The 12,082-nt window shown below is 54.1% G+C and overlaps 1 protein-coding gene across 1 annotated transcript; it reads right to left on the bottom strand.

The window, feature by feature from the left end:
- Positions 1-6,057: 6,057 nt before the first annotated feature.
- LOC132335050 (olfactory receptor 14J1-like) lies at positions 6,058-7,162 on the bottom strand. The gene has a single exon (XM_059861171.1). It carries the CDS (start codon positions 7,145-7,147, stop codon positions 6,215-6,217), a length of 933 nt encoding a protein of 310 aa, XP_059717154.1. The 5' UTR covers positions 7,148-7,162; the 3' UTR covers positions 6,058-6,214.
- Between the last annotated feature and the right edge of the window lie 4,920 nt (positions 7,163-12,082).

Genomic DNA, 12,082 nt, shown 5'->3' with positions numbered 1-12,082 from the left:
CCCCTTTCTCTCTCTCTCTGTCCTTTATCTCCTTTCTAATCCTTCTATCACATCTGCTCTGGGCACTCAATAAAAGGTGCATTTGTTTTGGTTAATACTGAAAGTCCCCTGCTGTGTGTTTGCACTCTGAGATCGGTAAAACGAACCATCAGGACCCCCCTTGTCCCAGCGGATCGTGACACGGCCTGATGGGGTTGCTGCCCACAGCACGTGAACGTGATCTTCTTGGTGGCGGCTACAGTGGTTCATCTGGTCTTGCTTTCCGGTCTCCCTATCCCAGAATTACCTATGCCACCTGCTTTTCTCATACTGTGGTTCTCTGTAATTCCTTAATTAGTCAGCCCTTATTAAGTTCACTCTTGGAATAGGGGAATATCAGCTCCCCATCATATCGAGTGCATTTGAATGCACTTGAATGCATTTTGCCTGCATTCAAAATATGGTCCCTGTTTTTGATTTACTGTGGAATCTGTGTTTGTATTTTCTGCCTCTGTTGAGGTTGGGATTGAAGGTACTTGAGATGATATTTCAGACTCAGGTATTCATTGTTTCTTATCAGTGAAACAGCCTCACAACCATGAGTTCTGCAGCCTTTCATTAGCAAGGCACAAAATGGCTCACTGTCTCTTGTTACAAGGCCTGGATGGTACCAAGGAGACCACGGTGATACTGGGGATCCAAGAGACCGTGGTGACACCATGGAAACTCATGGAACCGTGGGCATTGTGACACAGCAAGGCTTCATGGAACCAAGAGTCAACTGCGACTCTACCAAACCTCATGGAACCAAGGGCCCATTGTGACACTGAAGAACTTCAGGGAACCAAGAGTCGCTTGTGACACGGGGGGTACTCATGAAACCATGGAGACCATTTTGAAACTTCAAGGCCTGATGGAAGCAAAGGGTCATTCTGGCACTTCTGAGCCTTGGAACCAAAGGGACCATAGTGACACAGTGGGGCTCTGTGGAACCAAGGGGCCACGGTGACATTGGGGAGCGTCATTGAACCAGCTGTCCATGGTGACACTGCAGGGCCTGATGAAATCTTGGACACCATTGTGACACTACAAGGCATCATGGAAGCAAGGGGCCACTGTCACACTATGGGGCCTCTTGGGGCCCAGGGGCAGTTGTGATACCATGGAAATTATGGCAATAAGTGGCACCATGAAACCAAGGAGACCCTTGTGACACTACAGGAACCCATGGCACTAAGGATCCATGGAACAGTGCAGGACACATGGAATCGAGGGGACATTGTGATGCTGTAGAACCAAAAGGCCCCATTGTGACACTGTGGGCCCCCATGGATCCAAAGGTCCAGTTTGACATTGCAGGGCCTCATGGAATCCTGGAGACCACTGTGAAACTTTGAGGCCTTGTTGAATTAAGTGGCCCTGCAGGTCCTCATGGAACCAGTGAGACCCCTTAGAACCAAGGGTCCATTGTGACCCTGTGGTACCAAGGTGTCGTGGGTTGACCCAGGCCAGATGCCAGGCATCCATGAGAGCTGCTCGCTCACTCCCCTCTGCAGGACAGAGAAAATTTAATAAAGGGCTCATGGGTTGAGATAAGGACTGGGAGAGATCACTCATCAAATACTGTCCTGGGAAAAACAGGCTTAGCTTAGAGATATGAAATTCATTTATTACTAACAAACTCAGAACAGGAAAAGGGGAAATAAAATAAGCCCCTCTCCTCCCTCCTTCCAGCTCTACCTCCTACCCCAGCAGTGCAGGGAGACAGGGAAAGGGGGTTATGGTCAGTTCATCACCCATGGCTTCTGCCCTTGCTCACGGAGAGGGGGGGTTCCCCTGCTGCACTGTGGGTCCCTCCCGAGGGAGGCAGTTCTGCAGGAACTTCTCCAATGTGAGTCCATTTCAGGGGCAACAGCCCTCTGCAAACTGCTGCAGTGTGAGTCCATCCCAGGGACAGCAGTCCTTCCCAAACTGCTGCAGCATGGGTCACTCTTCCATGGGGTGCATTCCTCCAAGGACAAGCTGCTCCAGCCTGGGAGCAGGGGCCCTCTCTCCATGGCTCTCCTACAGGGTGTCTGGGTCTCCAGTGCCTGAAACACCTCCTCCCCCTCCTTCTGCACTGACCTTGATGTCTGCAGAGTTGTTCTTCTCACATGTCTTCCCTCTGCTCTTTTCTGACTGGAATTAAAACTGCACAACAATCTCTATTTTAGTTTCTTTTTAAATCTTTTATCACTGAGGCGCTACCACCGTTTGTAACTGGCCCAGCCTTGGCCAGCAGCAGGTTCATCCTTGAAGCCATCAGGGATTGGCTGTGCCAGGCACGGTGGAAGCTTCCAGCAGCTTCTCACAGGAGCCATCCCTGTGCCCCACCACTGCCAAAAACTAGGCCATGGTACCAAGGGGCTGTTGTGACTCTGGGGGCCCACATGGAACCAAGGGGCAAGGGTGGCACTGTGGGGCCTCATGGAACCAAGGAGCCACGGTGACACTGTGGGGCCACTGGAACCAAGGAGCCACGGTGACACTGTGGGGCCTCATGGAACCAAGGAGCCATGGTGACACTGTGGGGCCACTGGAACCAAGGAGCCATTGTGACACTGTGGGGCCTCATGGAACCAAGGGGCAAGGGTGACACTGTGGGGCCTCATGGAACCAAGGAGCCATTGTGACACTGTGGGGCCTCATGGAACCAAGGAGCCACAGTGACACTGTGGGGCCACATGGAACCAAGGGGCAAGGGTGGCACTGTGGGGCCTCATGGAACCAAGGAGCCACAGTGACACTGTGGGGCCTCATGGAACCAAGGGGCCATGGTGACACTGTGGGACCACTGGAACCAAGGAGCCACAGTGACACTGTGGGGCCTCATGGAACCAAGGAGCCACGGTGACACTGTGGGGCCTCATGGAACCAAGGAGCCATGGTGACACTGTGGGGCCGCATGGAACCAAGGAGCCACGGTGACACTGTGGGGCCTCATGGAACCAAGGAGCCACGGTGACACTGTGTGGCCTCATGGAACCAAGGGTCAAGGGTGACACCACAGGGCTTGGTGGAACCCAGGTTCAATGTGACACTGCGTGGCTTCATGGAGCCAAGGAGAGCACTGTGACACTATGGAACCTAATGGAATTATCAGAAACGATACAACTTCTGGTTTCTTTTAACGTAACTTCAGTCAGGGGTTTGTTTGCCCAGGTAGAGGGGAATTGAAGTTTCTCTTCAAAAGACTCTGCTCACCAAGGCTGGGTGAGGCCTGATGAGCTTAACATCTACAGATTGGGAGTGGCCAGAAGATGAACAGGAGGTAAATGAACATTAATGAACATCACCCCCAGTGTGCAGAGACACCTGGTCTGGGAAAAGATTGAGAAGGGAATCAAAGAATGAGGACTTAATTGACATCAAAGGCGAACGGATCAATCAGCAATAGCAGATGGAATACTAAGAATTGGATAATTTAAGAGCAAAGAACATTAATTTCTTTGGGTTTTTTCTGTATAAATATGTGAGAAGCGTAGTAAAGAACAATGTGTGATGGAATGATTTTCACTGTGGAATCCGGACACGTGTGGATGGAATAATTTCTGTTGCATGTGATGGCCGCAATGACATCCTGGCAAGAATAAAGTAATGCCTAAATTCTGTAAGGTGTTGTTGGAGTTTCTGTTTTTCATGCAGTTTCAGTGTCAGTCCAGTGAGGTCCATCACCAACACAGGCTCTTTCTGGACTCTTTAGAGAAGAGAACCGGAGGCCACGATTGCACAAACCTCTCAGAGACTCCCCGGCAAAAGCAAAACCCAAAGTCCCTGGGAGCATTCAGGAGCCCCCAGGGCCATTCCTGAGCAAGGCTCCCCAGGGACTCCTTCCAGCAGATCCCTGAGGCCACTGGGATGTAGGGCAGGGGGGATGCTGAGGGCAGGACAAGGGGCTGACAGTGCCCAGCCTGGCTGGGGCTGTGCCAGGAGGCCCCAGTGCCTCAGGACAAGGTGTCTCCTCCCAGCCCTTGGTGGCACAGACCCTGCTGTGCCCAGGGCACCAAGATGTGGCTTCTCCTGGGCACTGCAAGCCCCGCCAGGGCCCTTGGCCATGTCCAGCACAGCTTGTCCTGCGCTGTCCCACAGCTGCTGCTGTGTCCCTGCAGGCTGCACACTCCGATCTCACTGCTCCAGGCTCTGCCCTGCCACTGCCAGCCCTGCCCTGACCTCTGCCCACCCTCACCCTCTGTGTCTGGGGACACACATACATGCACTGAGCTCATCCCCCTCCTTCTGGGTGCTGCTCCTGCCACAGCACTGCCCTGGGAGGGTTCATTCCTCACAGGAGCTGCTGTGTTTGTACTGGAGCATTTTATAGCTCTGCTTCTGCCTCTCTGGCAATTGTCTCTTCAAAGAGCTCTCCAAGGAAAAGATTCATTCAATTGTGGAATAGCAGAGGTGGGAAGAGCCCCCTGAGCCCCCTTGGCCTGGGTGTGGCTGGGATGGAGTTCCCTTTGCCCAGAGCACCCCTGTCCTGCTGTGCTTGGCTCTTGTGGCTGCAGCAGGGCTGGTCCCAGCCCAAGGCTTTGGCTGTCCCTGAGCAGGGCTCGCCCCACATGAGGCTTTTCTGCAACCTGCTCCCCCAGTGGGCTGGGGGTGGGCAGGTGTTCCTGGGGGCGCAGGGATGGGACAGCTTGGCTGGACTGACCCAAGGGCTCTTCCATTCCATGTGATGTCCAGATCAGCAAGGAAATGAGGGGGACAAGAAGGTCTCTGGATTTTCTGTATTAATACATTTGTCTTCCAAAGCAACCACTACAGGTGCTGAACTCTTGTTTTCCCATGGTTTTCCTTGCTTCTGCATTTGGCCTTTGCTTTTTGGTCCCTCCAGTATTAATCTCTCTTTATGATGACCCCCAATGTTTTCACCTTATTTTCTCCTGTCTTCTGATGAAGGAGGGACAGTGACAGAGACACCTGGTTGTCACTTGATGGCCAGAGGGGTTTAACCACAGTCACCCTGCCCAACTTTTCTCTTATGGACACAGCCAGAAACGTCAGGGCTCTGCCAGGTGCCCACCCCTGAGCTGGGCTCATGCCCTCCTCCCAGCCCCAGGGCTGCCCAGGGACACGAGTCCTTCCCTTGCACACACACACAGAGTTCATTGCAGCACGGGCAGGGGCTCCCTGGGCTCTGCTGCCACTGCCAGAGCCTGGCAGGGACCTCAGCCCTGCGGGTGTCACCCTGCCCTGCTCTGCCCTGCCTGAGGTGCCCCACGGCCAGAGGGATGGACACAGGGAGCTCTGTGCTCAGGAGCTCGTCCCAGCCCTGCACTCAGGGGTTCCCAGGGGATGTTACTCTCTGGAAAGTCCAGGAGCAGCTGAAGGAGTTTGTGCTCACTGGGTTTATGTCCCCTCACACACACAGGATGTTCAGGGCTGTGGAGTGTCCGTGCACTGCAGACACAGACTCCTGACCCGGGCACTTGATGTCCCTCCATGGAGAGAAGAAGAACCTCTGTGACCTGGGGTGAGAGGCCACTGCTGTAGCAGTGCTGGCTTTGCACTGCTGGGACAGCCCCCACCCTGATCACTGCCACACTTCTGCTGGTCACTGCTGGTTTCCTCTCCAGGCCACTGTGCTGGGCACATCCCTGAGAGTAACTGGGAAGGAGATTGAAGCTTTCAGGCCCTGCACTGGGGAGATGCCCTTGCATGATGGAAATGCTGCTGCAGAGCCCAGCTCTGTCCCAGCAGTGCCCACAACCTGTCCCTGCCTGCATTCCCTTGACAGGCACACAGCATGACAGGGACTGAGCTGGCAGAGCCCTGAGGCCCTAAACCAGCACAGGGGTTCTGAAGGGGAGTGTGGCAGTGAAGGCAGGGGAGGCTATGGAGGAGAAGCCCTGGGGCTCCCTGGAAGTGAGGAACACTGGGGTTCCTTTTTCTCCTCCAGCTCTGCCCAGAGGCACGGACCCTGCAGCTCTAGAAATCAGGGAGGAAAGATGTCAGGCACACATGGCAATACAGAGTTCTTTATTTTGTGTTAGCATATATGTAGTATACATATGCTGGTTTTCCAGTATCTGGGTGCAAAAAGAAAGATAAATATTAAAATAAAAATACTGGAGTCAAACATTGTTCTGTGAACAAATTCACAAAAGTTTAACGCCTATGTAAACGGCAAAAAATACAGGACACAGAGTGAGAATTAAAGAGTAACATCATAAGAGATATGCAGAAGAATGAGAGTTTATTGCTTCTGAAAACCAATTGATATCATTTTCTTCAGGCTATTCCTGACCTCCTGGTTCCTCAGGCTGTAGATGAGGGGGTTCAGGGCTGGAGGCACCACCGAGTACAGAACTGACACTGCCAGATCCAGGGATGGGGAGGAGATGGAGGGGGGCTTCAGGTAGGCAAAAATGACAGTGCTGAGGAACAGGGAGACCACAGCCAGGTGAGGGAGGCAGGTGGAAAAGGCTTTGTGCCATCCCTGCTCAGAGGGGATCCTCAGCACAGTCCTAAAGATCTGCACATAGGAGAAAACAATGAACACAAAAGAACCAAATGCTAAACAGGAACCAATAGCAAGAAATCCAAGTTCCCTGAGCTGGGAGTGTGAGATGGAGAGCTTGAGGATGTATGGGATTTCACAGAAGAACTGGCCCAGGGCATTGCCGTGGCACAGGGGCAGGGGAAATGTATTGGCTGTGTGCAGCAGAGCATTGAGAAAGGCACTGGCCCAGGCAGCTGCTGCCATGTGGGCACAAGCTCTGCTGCCCAGGAGGGTCCCGTAGTGCAGGGGTTTGCAGATGGACACGTAGCGGTCGTAGCACATGATGGTCAGCAGGGAAATTTCTGCTGAATAGAAAAGGACAAACAGAAACACCTGTGCAGCACATCCTGAGTAGGAGATGGTCCTGGTGTCCCAGAGGGAATTGTGCATGGCTTTGGGCACAGTGGTGCAGATGGAGCCCAAGTCGCTGAGGGCCAGGTTGAGCAGGAAGAAGAACATGGGCGTGTGCAGGTGGTGGCCGCAGGCTACGGCGCTGATGATGAGGCCGTTGCCCAGGAGGGCAGCCAGGGAGATGCCCAGCAAGAGGCAGAAGTGCAGGAGCTGCAGCTGCCGCGTGTCTGCCAGTGCCAGCAGGAGGAAGTGGCTGATGGAGCTGCTGTTGGACATTTGCTCTGTCTTGGCATGGGGGTCTGTAGAATAAGTAATCATGCAATACTTCAGTTTGTGGAGAATTTCAAATATCCCAGCACAGCCTGGGGGCACTTTCCCTCCACTGCCTGCCCAGGGCTCTGCTACCTGGAGCTGTCCCTGCCAGCAGCTGCTCCCTGTGCCCAGGACTGGGCCATGTCAGTGCTGCCTGAGCGCAGCTCAGCCCTGGGGGCTCAGCTCTGCCCTGCAGACCCCTCCCAGCTCTGGCACTGCCCAAGGGCAGCTCTGGCTCTGCAGGCTCTGATGGGAATGTCAGAGCAATCCTGAAAAGGACTGGAAAAGCGATGCTGATGCTGCCCTAAGGAACCCTGTGCTGATTTCTGGCACTGCCTGGTATATTCAGATCTCAGAGAATTTTTTTTTTTTTTAAATAATTTTTCTCTGTCGAAAGTGAGTCAGGAATATCTAAGTGCATTTTTCTATCCAGGCATCCCAGAGAAATGGATTAATAAAGCAGGATTTTTTTGTTTTATGCAGACCCTGCCTTGCTGTGCTTATCATTTAATCTACCAGGAAATACCCTGGAGATCAGTGTCATGCTGGGAGCATCCCTTAACAATGCAGCATCCTCACCACACAACAGAAACTCTTCCAAGCCTTACCAGCTGTCTCCTCCCACCCAGATCTGGTCCCACAGTGCTTGGAGCAGCTGCCAGGGCTGGCTGAGAGCTGTCCCTGGCAGGCAGCAGAGTCCCTGCCCCAGCAAAGTGCCCTGGGCTGCAGGACCCTGCTCTGCAGGACAGCCCTGGGCACCCCTGGCTGCTCTGCACAAGAGACAATCAGAGAATGTACTCACAGCGTCTGGAGGCATTGGGATGTTCCAGCTTTAGGAGATGGCTCCAGGAGCTGCAGCTGCCTTGTCCTGCAGTCAGAGGTTCCTGTGCCAAGGGCTGGCAGTGATTCTCCCCCAGTCACTTCTCAGCATCTTCACAGCCCTGACTGATTGAAAATATCTCTGTCTCTGTGCTGTGCCCAGGGTGGCCGCAGACAGTGCCCTCAGCCCTGCTGGGTTGGGAGAGGAGCTGCTCCTGAGGATGTGTTATTTTGAAGATCTTCTTGATTGCCAGGAGTTCCTTCTGTTCCAGGAGCCCAGCCCAGCTCAGCAGAACAGACACAGCACAAGGACTTCTCTTGTGGGTTGGGTGCTCAGGCCCTGAACATCACTCCCTGAGAGGGAGTAGAAGAAATATCTCAAGAATTCAAAGTCACAATCAATCTCCAAAGTTTCTTGAAGATTTAATGGGTCCCACTGAGGGACACAATTGAGAAAGCGTCCCCAGGTTCCAGTTAGAGCAGAACACTGGAGGCAGTGATGACAGCTGGGGACAAACAAGGCAAAGGTGTCTCTGGTGCTGAGCAAAGCTGGATGTGTTTCAGGAATGCAAAGGGCCAAGGCCTGAGCCCCAACCCCTGGCCAGGCAGATCCTGTCCCTCCCTCCTTGCTCAGGGCTCTTCCCGGGATGGGCACTGGCATGTGGGGATGTGCAGTGCCAAGGGCAGGAGCATGGGGCGGCCCCTGCCAGGCTGCTGAGCAGGGACAAGGAGGCCATGAGGCCCCAGGCCTGCAAGGGTCACTTGTCTCCTGCTCCTGGCTCAGGCCCAGGCCCAGCAGCCATGGCCAAAGTGCTGCCCAAGGTGGCTCTGTCAGGGCCTGGCAGCTGCTGCCCATGCCTGTGCCCTGTGCAGCCCAGGCTGTGCTACGGTGTCCCTGCCCTGCGCCTCTGTCCCTGCAGGCTGTGCTCATCCCCCGGCTGCCCCACCTGGCTGGCCCCTTCCTTTGCTGACAGCTCTGCCTCCTGCCTGCCTCTGCCTGCCCACACAAAGCCTTGGGCTGACCCAGGCTCCTTCTGAGGGATGTGTTGCACCTCAGCCCTGCCCTGGCAGGGAAATTCCTTGCTCTTTTTTCCCAGTCTGGGCCTCCCAAGCTGCCCTTTGCATTAACTCTTTCTTTCTCTGGCTGTACTCTACGATGTCAAAAGGATCCACCATCTCTGAATCCACCCTTCAGTCCCTCCCAGGGCTCTCCCCTTCTGTCCTCAGTCTGCACCCCACTGAGCACAGAGCTCCTCTGTCCCTATACAGTGCTCATGTGCTTGAGGACATGGGCGCCTGGACAAGAAGGACGGTTCTTTTCTACAGGAAGGAAACCACAGAGCCCCAGGGTTTTGAAGGCAGATGAGAGGCAGGCACTGGAGGCCAAGGTAAGCCAGACCTGTCTGTCCTTGCAGCTTTTGTCTGAAAGCAACCCTTGGATATTTGGGGAGTTTTGGAGGTGCAATTCCATTTCAGCCATATGTAGCAGTGTATTTCTATAGCCATGGGTGCCTGGAGCAGAATGACAGCTCTTCTGCACAGGAAGGAAAGGGCAGAGCCCCAGTGTTTCACAGGCAGATGAGAGCTGGTCTTCAGGAATCCAAGGGAACCTAGACAGTCCTGGCAGCTTTTATCTGGGAGCTCTCTTGGATATAAGGAATTTTGGAGGCAGATTCCCAGTTTTGGCTATGGATGCCTGCACATGAGAGATGTTTCTTTCCATGGAAAGAAAAGCACAGCCCCCCCAGTGTTTTGACGGCAGATGAGAGGTTGCCCCCCCAGATGCCAAGACCATCTAGAGCTGTCTGTTCTGGCAGATTTCATATAGGAAAAATCCTTTGATATAATCAAATATGGAGGTAGAATCCCAATTTCAGCCCTGAACCCCTGGAGGAGAAGGAGAGTTCTTTCCCAGAGGAAGGAAAACATGGAGCTCCATGGCTTCAGGGCCGGATGAATAGCAACCCTCCACATGCCAAGGTCAGCCGGACCAGTCAGGCTAAGCCAGCAAGACTTGTTCCATGTTCTTGGATCCTGGGGGCCCTGCAGCAGAACTTTGTTTCCAGAAGGCCCAGCGATACCACAGTGGTCTCCTTGGCTCTGCAGTGGCACAATGGCCCCTTGCTTCCATGAGGCCATGCTGTGCCAAAATGGTTTCCTTGGTTCCATGGAACTGTGCAGAGTGCCACAATGGCCCCTTGGTTCTATTGAGCTCCCCAAAATCACAATGGACCCTTGGTTCCACAGGCATGGCTGTGTCACACTGGCCCCTTGGTGCCATGGGGACCCATAGTGTCACACTGGCCCCTTGCTTCCATGGGGACCCATAGTGTCACAATGGCCCCTTGGTGCCATGGGGACTCAGAGTGCCAGAATGGTCTCATTGCTTCCATGAGTCCCTGCAGTGTCACAAAGAGCTCCTTGGTTCCTCAAGGCCCTGCAGAGCTCCTTGATTCAACAAGGCCTCAAAGTGCCAGAATGGTCTCCAGGACTCCATGATGACCCACAGTGTCACAAGGACACCTTGGCTCCATGAAACCCTGAAATAGGGAATGGCCCCTTGATTCCATTGGGCTCCTCCCTGTCACACGAGTTCTTAGTTCCACCACACCCTGTAGTGTCACAATGGTCTCCTTGGTTCCACAGAGTCAGAATCTCTCGGTGGTCTCACGGAGCCCCACTAAGATCCCCTTGATTCCATGAGGCCCCGCCGTGCTACAATGACCCTTAGGTTAAATGGCCCCTTGGTTCCCGTGAGTCCTGAAGTGTCATAATGGTCTCCATGGTTCCACGAGGCCCCAGAATGTCACAATGGACTTTTGGTTCCATGAGCTTTCGTACAGCCAACAGCAGTGTCCTTGGCTCCACAGTGTCACAAGGGACCCTTTGTTCCATGAGGTTCAGTAGAGTGAGATGGACACCTTGATTCCATGAGGTTCTGTAATGTCCCAATGGACTCCTTGGTTCCATGGCCCTGCTGTCCAGAATTGCCCCTTGGTTCCATGAGGTTCTGAACTGTCAGCAGGAATCACCTTGGTTCTGCAGTGTCATAACCAACCCTTGGTTCCATGAGGTGCCAGGCCTCCCACAGCCTCTCAGAGACCCTTCTCCCCCTCACGGCCCCTCTCAGCCCCTCACAGCCCCTCACGGCCCCTCTCAGCCCCAGGCCTGGGGCTCCTCCCAAAGGAGAAGGGGTCGGGCCCTGCTTGTTCTCCTTTTATTTCAGTCCCCTCACAGCCACGAGTGAAGAAAGGCTGAAATGGAGCCTTTCCCCAGCGTTTCCCTCGGGGTTCATTGCGGGCTGAAGCTCTGTGCTGGCGCTGGCCCGAGCGCCACCATCCCTGCAGCCGCCAGGCCTTTGCTGTCCCCCCGTGTCCGTTCCCTGTCCCCGAGTCCCGCCCGGCTCTGGCAGCAGCAGCAGCCGCAGCGCAGGGGGCGCCGGCCCGGCCCAGCCGGGGCTCCCGGCCAGGAGCAGCAGCAGCGCCGGCCCCTTCCCGCCTGCTCCTGCCTCGGCTCCCGAGGGCTTTTTCCAGCTCAGTTCTGGAGTAGAGCAGCAATCACCCACACACAGCCCTGACTGCGCAGGGCCCGCCTGTGCTGCCCTGACCCAGCCCGCAGAGAAAGAAAGGATCGGGTTCCAGCGCTGTTTTCAGCACTGCTTTACTCACCCTGAGGTGACAGCAGGAGGCTGCTGCTGCCTTTGCCTTGGCAATTGGAGATCATGGCTGCTCTTGCCACCTGAAATTTATCTGTAAAACTGCAATTGCCTTTTTTGATCAGTGCTACCCAGAGTGCTTTTTTCGTGATGGTGAATGTGGGAATTCTTAAAATCAGAGGGTTTTGGGAAAGCTGAAAAAGGCAGGCTTCAGAGACAGCAGAACTGTGATTAGAGCTGAGCTGTAACCATGAGATACGGCAGCAGAAAAGTTAAATAAGAAGTGGGAAAGTAAGGACAAATAGAACAATAGTTTGTGTACTAAGGCTTGGCTAGAAAAACTCCCTAAGCTGCAGAAAAGTATATCTAGCCTGATATTAGGAAGTACTGAGCTTAATAAATGAGCTCTGAGCATTGTGGCTCAC

This window comes from Haemorhous mexicanus, chromosome 16 (genome assembly GCF_027477595.1).
Source record: "Haemorhous mexicanus isolate bHaeMex1 chromosome 16, bHaeMex1.pri, whole genome shotgun sequence".
NCBI classification, from domain to species: Eukaryota; Metazoa; Chordata; class Aves; order Passeriformes; family Fringillidae; genus Haemorhous; species Haemorhous mexicanus.
The sequence above is the reverse complement of the archived record's forward strand: the minus strand, read 5'-3'. Positions and strand labels throughout refer to the sequence as shown.

Coding starts and splice junctions, on each gene's coding strand:
- LOC132335050 (XM_059861171.1), bottom strand. CDS start 7,147: ATGTCCAACAGCAGCTCCATCAGCCACTTCCTCCTGCTGGCACTGGCA.